Source organism: Leopardus geoffroyi, chromosome A1, assembly GCF_018350155.1.
Source record: "Leopardus geoffroyi isolate Oge1 chromosome A1, O.geoffroyi_Oge1_pat1.0, whole genome shotgun sequence".
Taxonomy (NCBI): Eukaryota; Metazoa; Chordata; class Mammalia; order Carnivora; family Felidae; genus Leopardus; species Leopardus geoffroyi.
In genome coordinates this window covers 238974763-238995760 of record NC_059326.1, presented here as the reverse complement: position 1 = coordinate 238995760, position 20998 = coordinate 238974763, and the positions used below count along the sequence as shown (strand labels likewise).

At 65.6% G+C, this 20998-nt stretch overlaps 1 protein-coding gene across 6 annotated transcripts in view; it reads right to left on the bottom strand.

Annotated features, from left to right (window-relative positions):
* Nucleotides 1-2998: 2998 nt before the first annotated feature.
* SLC12A7 (solute carrier family 12 member 7) overlaps nt 2999-20998 on the bottom strand; it is a 67969-nt gene continuing 49969 nt past the window's right edge. For 4 of the 6 annotated variants that reach the window (XM_045443149.1, XM_045443167.1, XM_045443185.1 and 1 more), the window contains 19 exons: nt 20194-20435; nt 19271-19482; nt 18724-18891; nt 18059-18157; nt 17547-17604; nt 17016-17190; nt 16056-16174; nt 15687-15785; nt 15182-15301; nt 14552-14656; nt 13951-14119; nt 12022-12217; nt 11579-11748; nt 10682-10813; nt 9747-9854; nt 9091-9269; nt 8586-8600; nt 5609-5742; nt 2999-4665 (listed from right to left, as the gene is read on the bottom strand). In XM_045443149.1, the coding sequence (XP_045299105.1) occupies nt 4574-4665; nt 5609-5742; nt 8586-8600; nt 9091-9269; nt 9747-9854; nt 10682-10813; nt 11579-11748; nt 12022-12217; nt 13951-14119; nt 14552-14656; nt 15182-15301; nt 15687-15785; nt 16056-16174; nt 17016-17190; nt 17547-17604; nt 18059-18157; nt 18724-18891; nt 19271-19482; nt 20194-20435 (2592 nt within the window). In that variant the 3' untranslated portion in view covers nt 2999-4573. The remainder of the gene's footprint in view (nt 4666-5608; nt 5743-8585; nt 8601-9090; nt 9270-9746; nt 9855-10681; nt 10814-11578; nt 11749-12021; nt 12218-13950; nt 14120-14551; nt 14657-15181; nt 15302-15686; nt 15786-16055; nt 16175-17015; nt 17191-17546; nt 17605-18058; nt 18158-18723; nt 18892-19270; nt 19483-20193; nt 20436-20998) is intronic. The other 2 variants (XM_045443157.1, XM_045443176.1) reach the window with 1 other exon arrangement.

The following is a 20998-nucleotide window of genomic DNA, read 5'->3' as shown; positions in this document are numbered from 1 at the left end:
CACCGGATGCTGTAGTGTGTGGAGAAGCAAAGGGCCGAGAACGTGAAAAGCCAGGTGACCTGCTTGACCGTCAGGACACAGAGTGGCCGCGGTGATTAGCTCGGTGCGCCAGGCCAGCCAAAGCGAGCGGCAGACCAGGGCAGGAGGCCCAGACACAGCCCCTGCAAAGACAGCCACTAGACTTGTGACGACGGTGGCCCCACGAGCGCGGGCCACGTCTTTCCCCAAATGGTGACGGGTCGGTGGGTCCCGCCTCCATCGTTGGGTGCCGCGGGTACGCACTGGCCCTGTGGCAGAGCAGCCCCCTCCTGGGATGCACCCAGGGTGCACGTGCCCATGGGACAGACATCCTCAAGCGGACAACACAGCGGGGGGCACAGCGGGGGACTCCCACAGTGGGGCGCCTCCCGGCACGGAGACCCACGCGGCGCCCTGGGCAGACAGATGACCTCTGGCAGACAGGGGCGGGGGCGCAGGCCACTAGAGCCACAGCCACCTTCTGGCGTCTGAGCTGGTGGTGAGTGTGCTTCCTGCCACCCACGAGGAGCAGAGAAAAGCAGAAGGTTCAGCGAGATGCCTCCACAGATGCTGTGAGCTGGGGGCCGTGCTCCGTGGGATGTCTCACTCGAGAACCCTGGGGACAGGCCGCTCGGATGCAGACCAGTCCCACTGCCAAGTTGCAGCCCCTCCCCCAGCGGTCAGCGATGATGCACCCAGCTGCCCCGGGAGAGGCACCAGCAGGGGCTGGACCCCCGGGCCTGGCAGCCGGAGCCAAGGGGTGGGTGGCCAGTGAGGACCACAACCGGCAAAGGGGCCCCAGCGGCACCAGACGTGGGTGACAGCCCCTGGTGGGGGCGGAGGGGACGGTGCAGCCCAGCCCAGCCCAGCCCTGCAGGGAGGGGGCGCCTGCCCGCCTGGGGACGTGGGGCAAGGGAGTCCTGGAGGGTCCCGCCCCCCCCCCACCCGGGGAAGGAGAGACCCCCATATCAACAGAGCATGAATCCCGAGTCCCGAGTGACTGTGGGAGCGGTGACCTCGTGGTCTCCACCAATGAAAACTTCAGTTATGGACGGCGTTTCAGGCCCTGGTCTCCACCCCTGCCTTACCTCCCACCCACCCCCGTGGGGCCCCTGCCTTAGGCAAGTGACCACAGTGACCTTTCCGACGCTTGACCTGGGCTGCCGGTCCAGACAAGGCCTCGTCAACTTCCTCGCCTTCGAACGGCCCCGGCGCTACGTTTACGTCTCTTTTGGGTGAAGTCAGTTCCTCCGCCCTCCCCCTCCCCCTCCCCTGGGGGTTATTTTGAGTGTTACACGGCTTTCTTTACTTCTTTTTCCTGCTGTGGTCACGTATGTTTCCTTTGATGGAGACACTGCAGACAAGGCTGTGCAGATGGTCCCTCCTGCCCTCTGAGTCCCGCAGGGGGGCCCGGGGTCACCTGCAGAGCCCAGGTGGGGGGGGGGGGTCTGAGGAGGGGTCCAGGGTCGTCTGCACCTGCAGAGGGGGCCATGTGCTGGCAGTGCTGTCGTCAAACACCAGCTGTTCTGGGCAATCCCTGGTCTTATTTACCCAAATTCACCTTTCACACCCCGCTGGGTGCCCTGTTGTCTTGCCTTTCCACGGCCGTGTCCCCCAACCCGCCCATCCTCACGTCCTTGCCCTCCCGCCAGCTTGGAAACACAGGTGGAAGGCGGGGTGGGAGCTTGGAGGGCAGCCCAGAGCATTTGGTCACACGCCCTGGAGCCCAGACCACCCGGAGCTCCAAGATCTCCCGGGCCTTCCTCCCGATGCCCAGAGGCCCCGTCACCCTGAGGCCTGAGTCTAGGCTTCCCTGGCCACAGGCAGCCCTCTAGCCCCCTTCCTGGCCTCCCCTCTATTTCCAGCGGGGGCCCCCACTTCCTGCCCTTGGCACACCAGAGGTACAGCCTCCCCCACACCCCTGCCGGGCCCCGGCTGACGCTGCCTCTGAGGCACGGACGGAAGGCTGATGCTCACAGCTGTGCAGAAGGCCCCCGCGACGACGTCAGGACACAATTGCCCCTCGGACCCGGGTGGGGGGGGGGGGGCTGGGATCCCTCTTGGCAGAGACAGGACTCACTAAATATCTCTGATAAGGTGTGACACAGGCTTCTCAGCTACATAACCTGACCCACACGTCCCTGCGGGCCCGTGGCTGAGTCAGGACCCCTGGGCTCTGCTAAGCCTTCCCCCCACGTCTCTGCCTGCCCCTCACCCGGCCACCTCCGTGCCTGTGGCATCTCGGTCCCCTGCCCCAAAGGCCAGGCCTCTGCTCCCCAGCAGTGCTGTATGTCCACCACGTGTCAGGCCCACGGGAGACACCAGGAACCGACAGCTCACACAGCACAGCCTCATTTGAGTCGTTCAGATTGTGCAAACTTCACAACCCCCTTTAGAACACTTTTATCACCCCCACCCCCACCCCCGAGAAGCCCTGTGCCCTGGTCGGTCACCGGTTCTCACTGCCCGCCTGCCCTGGGAACTGTCACCACCCCCGCACTTCCGGTCTCTGGCTTGGCCCACCCTGGCCTGTTCGCATTAAATGTTACCAAACGACCCTTGACCTCTGACTGGCTTCTCTGTGCTTCCAAAGCTCATCCACGCCGTGCCCGCTGGAGTTTCACTCCCTTGAGGGGCGCCTGGGTGGCTCGGTCCGTCGGGGGTCCGACTGTAGGCCTTCGGAACACGGGGTTCCGTCTAATGACGGGTTTTCTCTGCCGACCCCACCCTTCTGAGAATTACAATTTCAGCAAACAGCAATACGACATTATGACGCAGCATGACTAAAGACGGGGGTCAGACACCTCCCTGCGGATTCGTGGCTTTGTTTACTTCTCGTGCCCAATTCCAGTGACAGCTCCTGAGCCACCGGCGTCTGCCCTGGCCGATCAGACTACAAACGTCCACGGACAGAGGGTCCGGACACCCCTCCAACTGTCCAGTCTTCTTGCCGAATGAGGCACAGGACTCTTCAACATGCTCGGGTTTATACAATTTATTCTTCTACCAACAAAATCATACAAAGGAAGCTATAAAAGAGACACGAAACCAACTCAGAGTGGCTGCAGTTAGGGTTCCACGAAGTTCAGTGCAGAAAAGGGTGTGTGGGCGCAGTCGAACCCTCACCCGCAGTGTGCCGCGAACACCGCCACCGCGTGAACGAGGGTTAAGGGTCACGGGGGCGGTCCTGCTACGCGGTGGCTCTTCCTCAGCCAGCGTGAGCACCGCTGTGGCTTCACAGGTGCCCTGTGGGCAAAGGGGCCCTGGGCACGCCCCCCACCCGACACCTGACTCGGCGCAGACCCACGGCGGGCAAGAGTGTGGACGCCCCGAGCCTGGCTGCCGTGGTTTGGCACACGCTCTGGCCAGCGGTCACTCTGATGTGATGCGGACCCTCTGTGCCGCCCAGCTGCGCCTCGGAGACGTCTGGACGCACACACTCAGCCTGTGCCAGACTTCAGATCCGTGGACTTGGCTGACCTCCCAGGATGTCCAAGGAAGCCAGAGAAAGCCAGGGACCCGGCCCTTTGGGGCTGTTCGCAGAAACAATCTCTTCACGGGCACCTTAATTATCACTGAAACTCCCCAGGGGCTTAAATAAATAAGCCGTACAGACAGCAGGCCCGGGTCAGGGCAACAGCCCACGGTGGCACAATCGGGACCTAGAGCACAGACACCAGGGTGAAGCGCAAAGCCTACAGACCATCGGAAGGCAGCCCACGGAGCCCCCACGCACCGCCGCCACTGTCCCCTCCATGCCGGTGGGAGGGGACACGCGGCCCAGTGCCACCGCCGCCCCAGGACCTCGCCCAGCTGCAGCCCAGCCCCTTCCTGGGAGCCTGGCGAGAACCGGGTCCACGGGCGGGCACGTGTAGGTTGGTAACCACGTGGTGAATCCTCGGCAGTTAGTTACCACTCACGCGCCCTGTGCCCACGCGGGACCCCGCTGCCGTCCTGGCCGCAAAGCCAGCCTGGAGCCCACCGGAATGCCCACCGAGACGACCACCCCACGCCCCCCGGGGTTCCCTTTCTAGACACGCCCAGGCTGGGCAGATGTGCCCACACACTGGGCGGGCTCGCGAGCGAGGCCACCCGGCTGAGCCTGGGGCGTAGGCGTGGACGGCTCTTCTCGGACTTCACTTACAGGAACACGAACAGGGACATTACAGGGACAGGTGCTGAGGAGGCTGACCAAGGACCCGAGGCCCTCGGCCACCTTCCTGAACAGATGCTTCGTGGCCCAAGGGTGACCTTCTGTCCGAGCGAGGTTTCCCGTGAGCGTCTTGGATGGGGCAGAACTAAAACTTAACCATGAAACCAGGTAGCTCGGGCCAAGGAAACCACGTCTGGAGCCCACAGCCCGAGTGTGGACGTCAGGAGGTCAGGAGACGGAGGGCTGCGTCCAGGTCCCCTCGAGCATCGACGTCTCCCCGCCAAACGAGGAAACCTCGGCAGCTGCGTGCTGGCTCCTGGCCCGGAGAGGAGTGCTGTGGGGCCATTCTGGAAACTTGTATATGAAGCCACACAGGGCACACTTCCCAGCCCGCCCGGCGTGTCAGGAGTAGATAGTGACCACCTCCCGGCCGCCGCCCCTGACCAGGAGGACCCTGTTGAGTCCTTCGGTCAGGACCTCCAGGAACTCCATGTCTGGGCGCCGGAGTTAAGGACACAGCTGGGGGCACCGCCGGCAGTCCCCGGGAGAGGGAGGTGGGTGTGCGGGAGAGGGGGCCCCGCAGCGTGGCCGGTGGCACCAACGAAGCCCAGTGCAGGGCGGAGGGCACTCGGGGGTCAGCCCGCTCCTGCAGCCGGCCCGACGGGACCTGAGGAGACCCCCGCCCCCCACCCCCCTCCCCGGGGCTCTGGGCGCAGCCGGGCAAGTCCCCCGAGGACCCACACAGGCCCGCAAGTCCCGGTCTGGTCAGCAAGCACAGGTCCTGCAGCCTCTGAGAGCTGCCAGCGACCCCTCCGGCCTCCCTGTCCCCGGTGCCAGTGGTGGGGGGGGGGGGGCTGCACCCCAGAGACCCCGTCACAGGACAGGGGCACATGGTGAAAGGCCGCGAGCCCAGCTCGAGGTGGAGCCGACCTGGGACCTCCACCCAGCCAGGAGGGGCGGCAGGCCCACCTACTGGGGAGGACTCGGGGGAACCATCTGTGCGGCCGCGCGGCTCGTCCACTACGGAGGGAACACGCTGCCCCCACGTGCTAAGAAGACGCCCGGGAGCAGAGCCAGCACCGGGCAGGGTCCCAGGTCGCCGCTCGTGGTACTGATTCCTGGGGGTCCCGTGTTCCTCACCGAGGGCCTCTGCCGAGGACACTCGGCACGTGTACGGTTCCCTCACCTTTGCCAACGCCCCAACACCAACCAGGAGCCATTCGCTGGGAACTGCTCCCCAGACCCTGCTTTCCTGGCACTCGGACCAGGCTCTGGCCCCCGCTCCGACCCCAGCCCCTGGCACCGTGGGCCTCGCTCCGGGCCCCGCTGCTCCCATCCCCCAGCCCCTGGGATCCCGTGAGAAGGGCAGCGAAGCCAGACACGTCCCGACGGGCACCGCCTTCACCCCGCCCCACAGGCGGCACACGGAAAGGATACAGTTCTCGTCCCCCTGCCGGTTTTTGGGGGGTCCTGGCATGTTCAGCAGGACCAGCTGAGCCCCCCGGGACCTGCTGAGGACGACACCATTAAGCTTCACGGCCGTGTGCATCCGCCGGACGTTGGACTGGTTCCTGCGGGGAGATGGCCACTTGACGCCCATGGCCGTGCCGGCCCGAGCCCCGTCTGCCCATCTCGGTCCCGGGCAAAAGCAAATCAGACTCAAACGGCGTCAACTCCCCAGAGAACCCACAGGGGAGGTGACCCCGTGCGAGGCTGGCGGGCACGGGTCGGGGACGACTACTCGGCACGAGAAGGCTCTGGTTCCCGAACGTGCTAGACCGGGTGTCACCAAGCTGCCAAGCTTCTACATCTGCGTGCAGTGTCCCCCGGGGGGCTGGGGACAGCTCACCACCAGGCACGAAAGGCACTCACACACCCACAGGCTCTAAGCTCCCCCGGGGCAGGCCCCAACGCCATGGCCTAGCCCTGCTCACACGTGGCCTTGAGGTTAGCACGCCCAACGGGGTGCGCACGGCAGCACCTCCCTCGTCCTGACCCGGCTGGGGTCCCGGGAGCCTCGCACGTGCCGTGCAGCTCCAGGCCTGGAGATTCTGGGCAAGAACGAGGCCACCGCCAGGGTCCACCCCGTTCTCAACCCAGCTCTCCTGGCCGATGGCGGGAGGACGAGAGCTTCCAATGCTCAACAAGCAGGCCCCACACCCCGTCCCTGCCAGTCACCCGGGTCTGCGGGATCCACAGCGCGGGCAGGGCGCCCGCTGGGCTCTGATGACCCCCTGGGGAGAGTCCCTGGCAGCCGCCTGCCCACCGGCACTCCCTGGAGCTCGAGTGGCCGCAGGACCTCTTCCTCGGCCACCACGTGCGTCAGGTGGCTGTGTGGGGCACCACCCCCACCCCGAACCGTGTCCCGGGAGGCACTTGGGAGACACTGCCTGGGAGAGCTGCCTGCCTCCTTGACACGCATGTCCCCTAAGCCCGGGTCTCCTGCAGGACAGAATCCGCGGGCAGCCCTTCTGGGAGCAGGTCGCCGTGCCCCAGACAACAGGGACAGAGGTCCCCCCCACACCAGGGTCAGTGCAAGGCCCACGGGAGTGGCGTCCAGGATGCACCTTTCAAAAGCTCAGCCCTGCAGCTGAATAAACGCTATCACAACCCCTGATTCCCAGAAGGAAGGCAGGGAGCCGGGCCCCCTTCTTTCTCTGCAGTTTCGCCTGATAAAATTACAGGCTGGGGATCTGTCCGGGCCACAACCAGGGACACTCTGTTACAAGAACCACGCATTAGCTGCCTGAACAGACCACAATCACCAGTGTTTGGGGACGACAGCAACTCCAGAAATGAGTGTGTGTGACATTAGAGGGTCTCTTACGGCTAAAAGTTTTGAAAACATATATAATCTTAAAATCAGGGGTTTGGGTCTGGCTGGAAGGGCCCTCGGCTCCAGGACGACGTGCCTCGTGGAGGTCAAAGAGGCGCGGAGAGGGACAGGAAGCCAACGGAAAGCTGTGTTTGTTCCCGACGGTGGGCCGTGAGTCCACAACGTACAGAACGTTGCCGTAAGCGCTCGGAGCCCAGCGCAGGAGAGTGTGTGGGGGGGTGGGGTGGGGGGCAGTGCCATAGCAAAGTGGGGGCTCTGGTCCCTCGACTCCTGGTGGGCACACGGCCAGGACAACAGGCACAACAGAGACACGCCCACCCCTGGGGACACCACGATTGTCAGCCCCGTGCCCCCTGCGGGCTGACCTCCCCACCTCAGCCTCATGCCCTCCTGGGGACAGGATCTGCGGGCCCACGTTCTTCACAGCATTTTAGGGGAGAAACCCTAGTTAGTCCTGCATGTCCGTGTCTGGGTTTTGACAGACCTTATCTGGGGAGCGCTTTGAAGTTCACAGAGAAGTAGACACCAGAGTCCCCGTGTCCCTGCTCTTCCCCACGATTCCCAGACACGTCCACAAGCTTTGCTTCCTCAACAGACTGACACGCGCCCGTGCCCTCAGTGTGATGCACAGGGTTCCGGGGCCCCCCGGCCTCTAGCGCTGCACTACGGATACCCCCCGAGTGGCCACCACCGCAGGCGTGGGGGGCAGGGGGACGCGCAGCGACCTCAGGGCGGGTCCCCCTCCTGCCCGTCCAGCTGCCCCCCAGCACCGGAGCACACACAGGATCTGCCCACACCCCTCTTCACACCGAGGCCGGCAGCTTCCTGGGGTGAACAGTACCCGGGGCCGCAGGGCGGGACGACGTACGGGGTCCCCTGCAGAGACCGAACGCTCAGCCCCAGGGTGTGGACAGATTCTCTAAGAGCTACCAAAGCATCCGCTTCTCTCTGCTCCAGAGACAGCTCAGGACGAGCCCCCTCCCCCCATCTCAGCCCTCACAGCATCAGAGAAGGGATTCAGCCGTGTGCCCTGAGCCACTCTGCAGAGGGGAGCGAGTTAAGTAGAAAACCACTGAAAGCCACAGCGGCAGCAGGCAGACTCCTGTGTGCAGGCACGTGCACACTCAGGGCCGTGCGTGCACACACACTGGGGGCTGTACGCGCACACACACGCAGAGCTGTGTACGCACACACTTAGGACCGTGCACACACACGCGCGCACACACACAGGGCCGTGTGCATACACACACACTTGGGGTCGTGTGCACACATGCACACACACACAGGGCCGTGCACGTGCAGACACACACTCGGGGCCACACACACACACATTCAGGGCTGTGCATGCACACACTCGGGGCGATACTTGCACACACACACACACAGGACCGTGCACACACACACACGCTTAGGGCCATTCGCGCACACATACATGCAGGGCCGTGCACGCACATGCACACACCCAGGGCTGGGCACGCACACACACACGTGGACATGTGCACAGTTCACAAGCAGTGTGTGCCCAGCATGCGAGAAGACAGGCCTAAGAAGCATCCTAAACAGCAGGAGAGCACTTACAGACTTCCCCATTCTCTACAAGGAGGAGAAAACACAAGAACAGGTTACTTCAAGAGTGTGCACAATGAACACGTTTAAACAACCGTGGGCACAGCCCAGCTGCCCTTCCCCGGCTTACCTGGTCCTTCTCCACAACAGGGTCTGACCCCCATGCCCTTCCCCACAACACAAGGCCTTGGGGCTTTGGTCCTCACTGAAAACCCCTGGGGGCGGGGGCGCCTCCCGGCACAGCCACGCCACCCGGCACCCCCCACCTGCACCTGCGCCCACCCTGGGGCTCTCGGCCCAACGCCATAGGCAGCATCCAGGCCCCGGCAGGTAGCCTGCACAATCAGCAGGGTCACAGCTGGGAGTCCCCAGCTCCCTAAGGGCACTGACCCCTGACTGCTGGGATCCCACATCTGGCGAACAGGCCCCGAGAGCAGACTGTGGCCCTCGGGCCTGCCCAGCCCCAGCGCTGTGACAGCCAGGACCTGCCACCCGGGAGCCCGTGGGCCACACTCACGGCTTCAGGCTGAAGAGGTCTTTGAACCCGGACGCGCCTGGCTCCTTGTTCTTAAACTTCTCGGCGGCCAGCTTCTCCTTGGTCCAGGTCATCTGCACTTTGTCCGGTGTGGGTGGGGCTTGGGTCCTGGTGGCCACCACTGAATGGGACGCGGTATTCCTGTCGTGGATGAGCTGGGCCTGGCAGGGAATCAGGGCACACGAACAGGAAGGTCTCCAAAACTCTCCCGGGAAGAAAGGCCAGGACCCCGGGACCAGGCCTCCCTGCAGGGGACCCAATGCCACCCCACCCCCGGCTTCCAGACCAAACTCGTCCCCTCTTCTTCCTCTGCTTCCTGCCCTGGCTCTGAAGGCCACGGAGAAAAGCCCAGGGCGAGGGAACATTTGTACCCAGAAGTTTCTGCACTCGACACGGCAGGCGCCGGTTCTGAGCACACCCGCGTGTGTGGACGGGGGCCACCGGGGCCTGGGAGGGCGCGTGCCCTCACACCCGGAGCGGGTAGGGAGAGGAGGCGGAGGCAGAATCGTGCCACCGCCCGTTCAGAAGACCCGGCTTGGGGGCGCACGGCTCCAGAGACCGCCGAGACTCGGTCCTGCTGGCCAGGCGAGAACGCGGGGCACAGGCCGGCTGGGCGCAGCGGGCACCCACACGCGCACCTCTCTCTCCCGCTCGGTCTTGGACAGCTGCATCTGCTTCAGCATCTGGGATCTCTGCTCCATCATCAACGTCTTCTCGTACGTGAACGCCGAGATGTCGTTTTCGACCTAGGGAGCCCCCAGGCACGGAAGTGAACGGGTGCCCCAGGTGTGTGTGTGCCACACGGGCACGCCTGCAGGAGCGTGACTGTGCTGTGACCACGTTGGTGGGGGGGGGGGGGGGTGGACAACCGCCACAGCTGAACGCACATCTGCTCATGGACACGCAGCGTGGCCCCTGACGGAACCCACGCCAAGCTCATGCCACGTCCCGCACGAAGTTGAGACCACAGCCAACAGGAGCCATTTCTGTGCCGGGAGAGCCGGCGGCCACGCAGGGTGAGCCCGGAGCTCTCCCGCTGACCGTGGGGTCGGGATCTTCCCCAGCCCTGGCATGACGCTTGGTGGGCGACCCCGGGTCCTCCCACCGGCCCCGGGCGGGGTCCGTGTCGGGCACACACCGCCTCCTCTGCCCCCTCAGGGCCTGAGCCCAGTCCCCTGCTCCCAAGAGCCTGCTGGGGGCACGCTGCCTGGGGAGAGGCCACCAGTGCTCCCACGGCCCCGGGGACCCGCTCCCACCCAAGAGCCTGGAGATGGGAACACGGGGGCTTGAACCCCAGGCTCACGACCTGTGACAGGCTGGGTGTCACGTCCGATTTACGAGACATGCCCAGAAGGGTGCGTCATCTCTAGGGTCCCCTGACCATAAACCCCTAAACTCACAGGCCCAGTCCAGCCCCGAGAGAACACTGGAGCGGCGGTCTGCACGACACGGAACGTGTGGGCACAACCATCAGGTCAGGTCGAGCCGGGAGCTGAGCGCCGGCCAGCCCACGGCTGTGACAGGTGGGCGGGGACCCCCGAACCCAGAACCGCCGGCAGTCCGCACGCCTCACCATCTCCACCACCTCCACCTGGGCGCTGATCCGGAGGTGATACAGGAACACCTGAAGGTCCTTCTTCATCTGGATGCTGTTGTCGTCCACCTGGGCCACCGTGAAGATGCGCATCCGGCACTTTCTCCACACCTGGCAGGCGGGGGGGGGGGGCTGGCTTCTGCACCTGCACTTGGCCCTGAGCCCCTGTGCCCATCGCAGGACCCCAAGCTCCCACCCCCATCTCAGGAACCCCCATCACAGGACCCTGAGCCCCGTGCCCATCACAGGACCTCAAACCCCCACCCCCATCTCAGGACCGCCCCATCACAGGACCCTGAGCCCCCGTGCCCATCACAGGACCCCAAGCTCCCGCCCCCATCTCAGGACCCCAAAACCCCCGCCCCATCTCAGGATCCCCCATCACAGGACCCTGAGCCCCCGTGCCCATCACAGGACCCCAAGCCCCTGCCCCATCTCAGGACCCCCCATCACAGGACCCTGAGCCCCCGTGCCTGCATAGCAGGACCCCACCCTCCATCACGGGACCCCAAAATCCCTGCCCCCATCTCAGGACCCCCATCACGGGACCCTGAGCCCCTGTGCCCATCACAAGACCCCAAGCCCCTGCCCCATCTCAGGACCCCCCATCACAGGACCCTGAGCTCCCATGCCCATCACAGGACACCAAGCCCCGCCCCCATCTCAGGACCCCCCATCGCAGGACCCCAAAACCCCCGCCCCCTTCACAGGACCCCCATCACGGGACCCTGAGCCCCCGTGCCCATCACAGAACCCCAAACCCCCTCCCGCATCTCAGGACCCCCCCATCACAGGACCCCAAGCCCCTGCCCCCATCTCAGGACCCCCCATCACGGGACCCTGTCCCCCTACCCCTGTCGCAGGACCCCGACGCACCTTGTGCTGCCGCAGCAGGAAAGGCAGCAGCATGAGCAGGCCCCCGTCGTGCACGACCCACCACACGTCGATGTCCCCGTCGCTGAAGCGCTCCTGGTTTTGTGGAAACAGGTCCACGTTCTTGGCCACCAGCAGGGCCTGCTGCGCCGCCGTGGTGTCTCGGACGGTCTCTGTGGAGAGACAGTGGTGGGTCGCCAGCACCGTGGCAGGAGTGGTGAGGCCGCAACCCCCGCGAAGCCCCCGCCTGGAGCGCAGGAGGACGGCAGCCCTCGCCGGCCTGGGCGCGGCTGGAGGGGCCTCCGGGGGACCTGCAGGGGCGGAGCTGGCGCGCACAGGGCAGTGAGGCTCTCCCAAGGCGGGGGGGGGGGGGGGGGGCTGTCACTCTCCCACGGGGCGCACAGCCGGGGCCTCCGGGAGCCTCGCAGAGGGGGCCCAGGACCCACCGACGAAGTTCTTCCAGGAGAAGGTGTTGTCCTCCCTCTTCCAGGACTCGGGCCAGGCCATGAGCACCGTGTTGTGCTTCATGCCCCCCAGGCCAGCCGACTGGATCAGGTGGGACATGCCATCGCGCAGGTTGGAGGACACCACCAGCTGGCAGAAACCCTTGGTCTTCTCCGCGCTCATCAGAGCCCGGATGTTCTGGGGAGATACGCGGGGGGACCGTGAGGGGCCAACCGCACGGTCACGGCCAGACCCGGCGGCATTCTCGCCGCGGGGAGCAGCACGGCCTCACCCTTCCCGGCCTCCCGGCCGGCGCGCGAGCCCCAGCGTGACCAACCAGGCCTCCTGGCTTCGGTTCCACGGGCAGAGAGACACAGGGCGGGGCAGGAGATGACCAGAGCAGGAGGAGTCTGGGCACCGCGGGGCCCCCGGGCCCTCGTCCTGAGACACAGCTCCCTGTTCGCCAGCCCCTCAGATGGCGGCCCCCTCTCGGGGACACCGTGACCCTCAGCCCCACAGCTGCCGCACATCTGCGGTGAAACCCAGTCGTGCCACCAGGGCAATAACGGAGCCGAGCCACCGGCACACGGAGCCATCCGACGGCTGGCAGACCGCCAGGCAGACCAGGAAACCAGAACCTGGCCCAGACCCGTGGCGTCCACGCTACTAGGGAGGCTCTGACTGCGCGAGCCCCACCGAGGAACCAAACCTGTCTATGGACCACTCACCCCCCACGCTTCTGTCACAGGAACGTCAGGAGCCCCTCAACGCACGAGAACAGAGGGGTCTCAGAACAGGAACCCCCCGCTTCCACAAGATACCACGAGACACCCCAAACACACGCTCTTCCAAAACACAAAACTGAACTCTTACGACGTAAGCGCGCGCAACGCTTTCTGTAGGACTTAGTTAGCAAAGAACAGAACCTTGTGTGTTAAATGGTAGCAGTGGAGTCTAGAAAGGGGCAGAGACCGTGAACCCAGCCACACCGGAACCGCCCTGGGCCCTGGCTCGTGGACGCCCACCTCCCCCTCGGTTCGCCAGAGACGCCCCACCCGGCGAGAGTTGCCCGGAGACTGCGCGGCACCCGAGCTGTGTCAGAAGTCAACGCCAGGGCCTCTCCCGCCACTCCTCGGGTCAGGGCAAGAGCTCCTGTCGCCACGAGCAGGAGGGGATCCGGAGAGCAAAGCCCTGGCCAGAAACGGGCAGTGTGAGCGTCGCAAGGAGGACACCGCTTACACTGGTTTGCAGCCAGCCACTGCCGCACCTGAGCCCTTGAGCTGAGGTCCCACTGCGGGGGGCCTGACGCCCCAGAGGGAGGGACAAGCACCCAGCGCGTCCGCTGCCTTCCCTGAACCAGCTGCACCTGCGGACCGCTGAGCGCGCGGGGCTAACTGTCCAGGTAGGAGGCCACCGTCCTGCGACCCCACCCCCCGCTCTGAATCCGAATGAGCCTCTGGGTGCAGCCCCGGTTCGGGCCCACCGCAGCAGCGTGGCTGCTCCCGGACACGAGGACACGCCATCTGCCCGGACGGGGGGCGGCGGGGCTCCACCCGTGAGGAAGGGAAGACAGGGGACAAGAGGGAGGCTGCCTGGGAACACCTGGTGCTCCCGTGCCTCCTGCTCTAGTCACGGACACGGAAGCGTTTCTGTCTGGAAGCACCCGCACGCCTGCGTTTCCACACGTGCCGAGGTCGCGCCCCTCGGCCTGAGCCCCGGGCGGGCGGCCCCTCCAGCACGAGGCCCCGCCCACAGCAGGTCCCTGCAGCAGCTTCCTTCCAGCTCCGTCCAAACCCAGAAGCCCCGGGCCTCGAAACCAGACAGCCCCACGGGACGCACGGACCCAGCCCGTGCAGGAAACACGGGCCTGCCCCACGCCGCGCTTCAGGGCCACCTGGCCCCTCCGCCCGCCGTCCGCCCACGCTGCCCACCTCCTCGGCCCGCTGGGCCTCCGAGTGCTTGTCCAGGTAGGTGCCCTCCAGCACGGAGCCCACGATGGTCAGGCCCTTGCCGGCCTTGAGCTGGGTGGTGAGGGACAGCAGTCGGGGGTGCTTCACACACTGCTCCTCATCCAGGCTCAGCATCACCAGCACCTGCGGCCTGCGGGGGGAGACAGCCGTCACCCCGCGCCCCCGCCAGGTGCGCGGGAGCGCGGGTGCGCGTGCCCGGGGGGCCGAGGGGCTCTCCGTGTGGGTAAAACCGCCGTTCCCCAGGCACGGCCTTCTCCGCCCCCCCCCCCCAGCGGCAGGGAGACGCCCACACGCTGGCCCTCCGTCCTCGGCAGGACCCCAGCGAGGTCAGCTCGCCCCCTTCCCCACCCACCACGCCACCCAGGTCCGGCCTAGTGCCCAGAGACATGCTGATCGCGCCACGGCCAACCACTGCGGACTGAGGGAAGGTGCTAGAAGCTTCTGAGACAATCGCTCCCCAAAGAGAGGCAGCAACTTTCCTTCTCCGAAGTGTGCTGTCAGAGACGGCGCTTCGGGGCTTCAGAGGGCAGGAGGCCAACTCAGGGCAAGCTGGGGCGCTCACCTCCAGTTCTTGGTGTGGGGGGGGCCGTGCTCCACACGCAGCAGGGCGAACCGGGCAGCGTTTAGCGACAGACCCCTGATGCCGTCACCCCACTCCTTCTCGGCTCTGTGACGGAAGGGCAGCACTGAGTGCCAAGGGAAGGGGTCCAGGGCCTCAGGCCCCCAGGGGCAACAACCTCCCCGAGGAGGCACCATGGGGTCTCTGCCGAGGGCGGGACGTGGGAGTCGGGAACACGGCTGTGTGTGTGGAGCGGACGCTGAGGAGCACAGCTGGCTCGGTGGGCCTGGCCTCCCCAGTGCAAGTGGTCACGGCCCCTGACACTCCGGCTAAACCACCCTGGAAAGAGCTGGGGGGCAGCAGCAGGGACCCCGGCCCAGAGCACCCTCCCCAGAGGGGGCCAGGCGCCCAAGGGAAACGCCCCAGGGATGGACCAGGCGCTGTGGGATGCGGGGTACTTTCTGGAAAGTTTGAAATCCGCCAACACATCAGTGCTGTCATTGGACGGACTTCAAAGTTCTCAAAAACCACGCCGTAAAACATGTGTCACTCTCCAGCTGCTGTGACGAAGGTGTGCGACTGTGACAGCTGGGTCCTGCCTGTGCCCCGGGGCCAGGCCCTGCAGCGGCTTACCCGCGGTACTCGATGTACTTGTAGATGCAGCCGGCGATGAGCATCGCAAACAGGGCGTAGTACCAGGAGCAGATGAACATCAGGGCAAGACACAGGCTCATCCCCAGGAAGGACAGCGCCCTGCGGGGGACACGCAGCTCACGTGCCTGCCCATGGCCGAAGCCCAGAACCTCACGGGTTCCCCACAAAGATCTCATCCGGCCACCGTGAGAAAGCAGCAGTGATGCCCTGAGATCAGTCCCTGCCACTGACCCCTCTCCGGGGGCTGAGACGGTCCTGGCCCCACCCACCGGAAGCCCACGCCGCCCCCAGGGCACAAAGCACAGCTGGCTTCAGCGGTCCCCCACGCACGCCAGCCACGCACGCTGGCAGCAGGAGGACCGAGCAGCCCGCAGTCAAATGCTCTGGGCCCAGGGAGACTGAGGCCACACCCCCAGCGGGGGCCACATGCCACAAGACGCTTGCGTGGCCCAGGCAGCGGCCGCTCGCGGGCTCCAATGCTCACCAGTGGTAGTACTTGAATCGCGGGCGCCAGTTGGGGGTACGCAGCAAGGTCTGCACGGCACAGGCCAGGTTCACGAACATGTAGCACATGAGGAAAAACCTGGGGCACAAACGTAGCACCAGAGGAGCGGGGGCGGGTCCCACGGCAGCTCCCGTCCTGCAGGCACCTGGGCCCCCTGATCCCAGGAAGACCCCTCATCTGCAGCATTATCCACCACCCCCCCCCCCCCACAGGGGTCTCCCCGCCCCCTCCATCCCCATGACCATACACGTCCCTTGTCCCCTGGGCAGGGACGCACAGGTGACAAGCGGCAGCCACCTCTCCACAGCCTGTCCCCACATGCCTCCCGCCGTGCCCACACCCGCTCACATGGAGAGGATGGGGGCCACGCTGTCCAGGGAGGCGATCAGGATGCCGGTCTCACAGATGAGGGCCGTGAGCAGCAGGGCCCACGTGGGCTCCCCGTTGGCCTTCCCGTGACCGAACACCTGCAGGGGAAGGGCAGGGGGGCTGCTGACGGGCCACGGGCACACCTGTCACCCTGATGAGAAGCCCAGGGTCTCAGGTGCAACTCCAGAGGGTCTCAGATATGGGACGGAGGCAGAAGCAGACTTTTACCACTCGTCCCGGACCCTCTCCAGCCGGGATCAGGACAAACATCCAACATCCACAGCCCCACCGCCCCCCCCCCCCCGCTCCAGGAGGTGACTATGTCTGCAGGTTGTGAGCTTTACAGGAACCGAGGCCACGGGGGCAGCCCCAATCCCGGCTGATGTCCTTGCAAGAAGTGACAAAGACACAGGAACAGGGAAGCCACGTGAGGCCTCGAAGAAGACAGCGTCCACGCGCCAAGGAGGGAGACCTCAGAAGAAACCAGCCCTGCCCGTGCCTGCATCTCGGGCTTTCGGCCTCCAGAGTGTGAGCAAATCAGCTCGTGTCGTCTGAGCCCCCAGCCCGTGGCATGTTGGTAGGGTGGCCCCAGGACACTGAGACGTGAAACCGTCAAGTTCGTTCCAGAAAGCTTCCGTCCCAAGTGGAGGACGCTTCCCTGCAGGACAGACACCCCGCAGAATAGATGCCCCTCCCGGAGAGACCCACCCCCCCCCCCACCCCGGCCCTGCTCAGGACAGACACTGGCCCCCGCCCCAGCCCCGGCAGGAGGTGGATGCTCTTCACTGTTCCCACAGCACAGTGACCATCTGCGGGGAGCCACCAGGCTGGCAGGGGTGCCTGGGGCCCACAGTGCGGGCCAGTGAAGGTCGTGCCCTGCGGGCAGACCCTCAGCGACCCTCGAGGACACGCTCGCAGAAGGACGGCCTCCCAGCTCACCTGCAGAAAGGGGACGATGCCGTCGCGGGCAATGGCCTGCAGCAGGCGTGGTGCGCCCGTGAGGCTCTGCAGACCAGCACCGCAAGTGGAGAAGAAGGAGCCGATGACGATGACCCAGGGGGACGGCCAGGCCAGCATGCCGATGACCAGCTTCCCCTGCAGGGCCTCCCCAAACCTGCGGGGCAGGGGCAGGTGGGCTTTCAGACACCTTCTCAGCAGGAACGAGGCCGCTCCCACCCTCGGTGTCCTTTCTCGGGAGCAGGGAAGCCACGGTCACTCGTGTAAGAGCAGCATCGCCGCGGGTCACGCTCAGGGACCGCACAGGCGCCCTCACGCTCTCTCGGGGTCAGAGGCTGCCCTGTGGTTCCCCAGCTCCAGGCTGGAGGGTGGACACACCAGGCCAAACGGAATCCCCACAAAGGGGCCACGGGGCCTCCTGCTCCACCGCTCGAAGCCTGAAATCCAGGTCAACGCTACGATCGTCTAGAAAAAACACACGGAAGCTTCTAGAAGCTGCAAGTGAAAACGTACTTATCTCGTAAGATCACTCCTTCAATGCAGGCCCCAAAGAGCACGATGCAGGACAGGTCTTCATCTCACGTCAAGGAAGAGGCAGGCCAAACGCACGGGCCACAGGGCCCTGGTTGCAGGTGGACCTGACCAACCCTGACCCCACCTACTCCGTCCTGGCAGCCCTCAGGGGACCTTCCTCACCGCCCCATCCACCAGGTGAGTCAGGCTGCACACGGCCTGTAATGTGACTGCCACAGGGACAGGGCAGGGCACCCTGGCTCACTCAGCAGGGAGCGGCTACATGTTAGTGACACGTTACGTGGGATGACGTGGTGGTACGTGTGGTTTACGGACAAGGACCTGCGCCAGAACCAGCCATGAAGGTCAGTGTCAGAGGCCTGCCCAGCTCCACCTCGGGGGCGATGACGGCCAGAACTCGCCAGAGCCTGGGAAGCCCACCCCAGTGGCCAGGGACACAGTGGCGGGCAGAGCATCAGGGCCACCCCCGAACTCGGCCCTTTCAAGGATACAGATGAAAGATGTCGTCACAATGGCCAAAATGGTCCCAGTGGGGATGGACTTCTGGGCATCCCTGAGGTCCCCAGACCGGTTCGAGCCCGCCATGATACCTACAGAAGCCCACAGGAAGAACACGCAGCTTACCAGGCCAGGCCCTTGGCCCCGACACACAGGGAGGGTGGGACCAGAGAGAAGCGCTCAGCAGCCCCCCAGCCCCCAGCCCCCAGACGGCGTGGCTGCAGAGGGTGCGGAGGTGAAGCCTGGCGAGGCGGCCATGCGGACCGGGCTCCCGGAGCAGGAGCACAGCTGCGAGCGGCCCCTGGCAAGAGCCACACGGGCAGACACAGCATCGGCTGCGGGCGGCTCAGGGAGCCAGGGCCAGGCCGGGGTGGGGGAGGCTCCCGTTGCACACGCGGCCGCCGAGGGGTGTCCCGGCAGGAAGTGCGCGTGCACACGTGCAGGGGAGGAGGCACTGGTGTGGAAGAAAGCGTGTCCACTCCCGGCCACCATGGTCACGGTTCCTTTGAGTGACAACGGCCTCTCAGGAGAGCTTGGGACAAAGCCCCTTCCTGCACCCCAACCACAGCACACAGGAGCAGAGATCCTGAGGCTCGTTTCTTGGGCCAAATGGAGAGTGAGGGGACCAGGGCACGTGTGCGCGGTGGGGGGGCCTCACCGGTCACAGAGGGGAAGTAGATCCCGACCAGCATGGTGAAGTAGGTCATGATGTCAGTGAGGACGTAGGGCAGGCCGCTGGCTCTGTTCTCGTCGGGCACAGGCACCGACGGTGTGCCCTTCCTCTCCACAAACGCCCCCTTGTCTGCATACGAGCTCCACAGATTATCTGTGGGCGACAACAGACCAGGAACAAGATTCCGGAACCTTCCGCAGGGGCCCTGACTCAGGGAGGCCCCAGCAGACGTGGCTGGCGGTAAAGGGTTCCCAAGCTCCCATGGGCTCCAACTTCACAGGAAGACGTGAAGTGTGTCTTCCCAGAAGACAACAGAAACGGAAAAGCCCTGTGAGTCTCCAGTGAACCCGGAAAGTTCCTGTGCACCTAGCGGCTAACTCCTAGATATAAAGTGTCTACTGACCCCACTGCCTTTGCACGCTGTGTGGTGACAGCAGCTCCGGGGAGGACAGACAGCCGCCCGGCGGGTGGGCTGTGGGGGAGGGGAGGCGTGGCCCCGCCCGCCTGGAGTGTGGGGGTGGGGGGGACTCACCCAGGAGGACGCCGCTGGCCACGCCAGGGATGCCCTGGATCTCCGTGACGTTGTTCTGGGCAAAGTACTCGTCACAGGTGGCGTTGGGCATGGAGCTGTTACAGAAGAGGCCCCAGAGCGCCGTGGGCATCGTACTGTTGTTGCCGGTGTGGACCTTGGCGCAGACGTCAAAGCCGCGTCTCGACAAGGTGCGGTTCCCCAGCAGACAGACCCTAGAGCGGTGGTCGGGCGTGAGGAGTCGTGGGGCCTCTTCTGAAACCACTACTGCTTTTCTTGGGCGACCGGGGCCAGGGGCCGCTAAATCGCTTCTGACGCTCCACTTTGCGTGATGGGAACGCTGCGTGAGCTGGGAGGGACGGGTGTCGACACAGCAGCCCCTCGAGACCACACTTCGGGGTCCCGGGCTCCTCACAGTGTGCTGTGGACTCATGGCCCGTCCTGGGGCATCTGACACAGGCAGCTCCCTCCACGTGGAGGGGCCGGGGGGCTCGACACCAGCAGCCACCCACCCCGCCAGGCCCCTCCCAGATCAGCCCTGTGGGCGCTGGGCCCATCCAGCCGGCCCAAGCACCGGACATTCTACAGCTCGTCACTCGCTCTGTGACCTTGGGCCGCTTCCCTGGGACCCGGCATCCGCATCCGGAGGAAGGACGAGAAAGGAACGCACTCGGGGGTTTCTGTGAGGATGAGGGGAGCCACGCACAGAGGGCACCGAGGACAGGCCACCCCAGGAGCTCAGGGCCTGACCGTCCTCAGGGCCACCAGTACCCTGCCCACCCCGACCTTTGCCAGACCCGTCCCACCCTCGCAGGTGGCAGAGGCGCACGAGAGTCCTGACGGCTCATCCCCGATCCCGACCACGCGGCCACGGGCACAGACCAGGCTGACGAGAGGAGCTGCAGATTCGCAGGCGCGGGACTCACGGGATGTCTGGCGGGTCGAAGGCGGTCTTGATGACGCCGGCATAGATGGCAAGGATGGACAGCACCACGCAGGCCAGGAACACCAGGGCCAGCTTGTTGACGTACTTGACGCCCACAAAGACCACCATGGCCATCAGCACCAGCGTGCACGTCCCGTACACGCGCATGTTATGCAGCATGGCCACGGCCTCGTCGCCCACCGTCTCCGCCTGGATGATGGCCGCGCTGGGGGAGATGTAGGTCTGTGGGGGACAGGGGGAGGGGGTCGAGGAGGGCCGCCGACCACCCCCGGCTGGAAGACGGCCCCCCGGGGGAGGCCATCTTTGTCTGCAGGACCTGGTGCTGGGCTCCCTCCCCCTCTGCGGGCTCCCAGCCCACCAGAACCCGTTCACGGTGGGCCCCTGGGTGCTGCCACCAAGACACGACAGCAGAGAAGAAAGACTCATAGGAATGCCGTCCTGGGGTTGGTGTCGTGGAGGCTGGCCCTCGGGTGGCACCCCCAGCCCAGTCCGCAAGGCCAGGGGGCACCCGTGGCCCGACCACCTGAGAGTGAGGATACCATCTGGGAGGCCCTACCGGGCACGTGCAACATGAACCAAGCGCGGGCAGCAGAAAGGACCGACTCGTGGCCAAGGAGCTCTCTTCTGGGAGCCCCGCCTCCTCCAGCGGCCACGGCCCTGAAGGCCAGGACCCCCAATCCACCCTGGGCTCGGGCCCCCCGGCCCACCCTGGGCTCGGGCCCCCCCGCCCACCCTGGGCTCAGGCCCCCAGGCCCACCCTGGGCTCAGGCCTGCGGCCCAGCAAG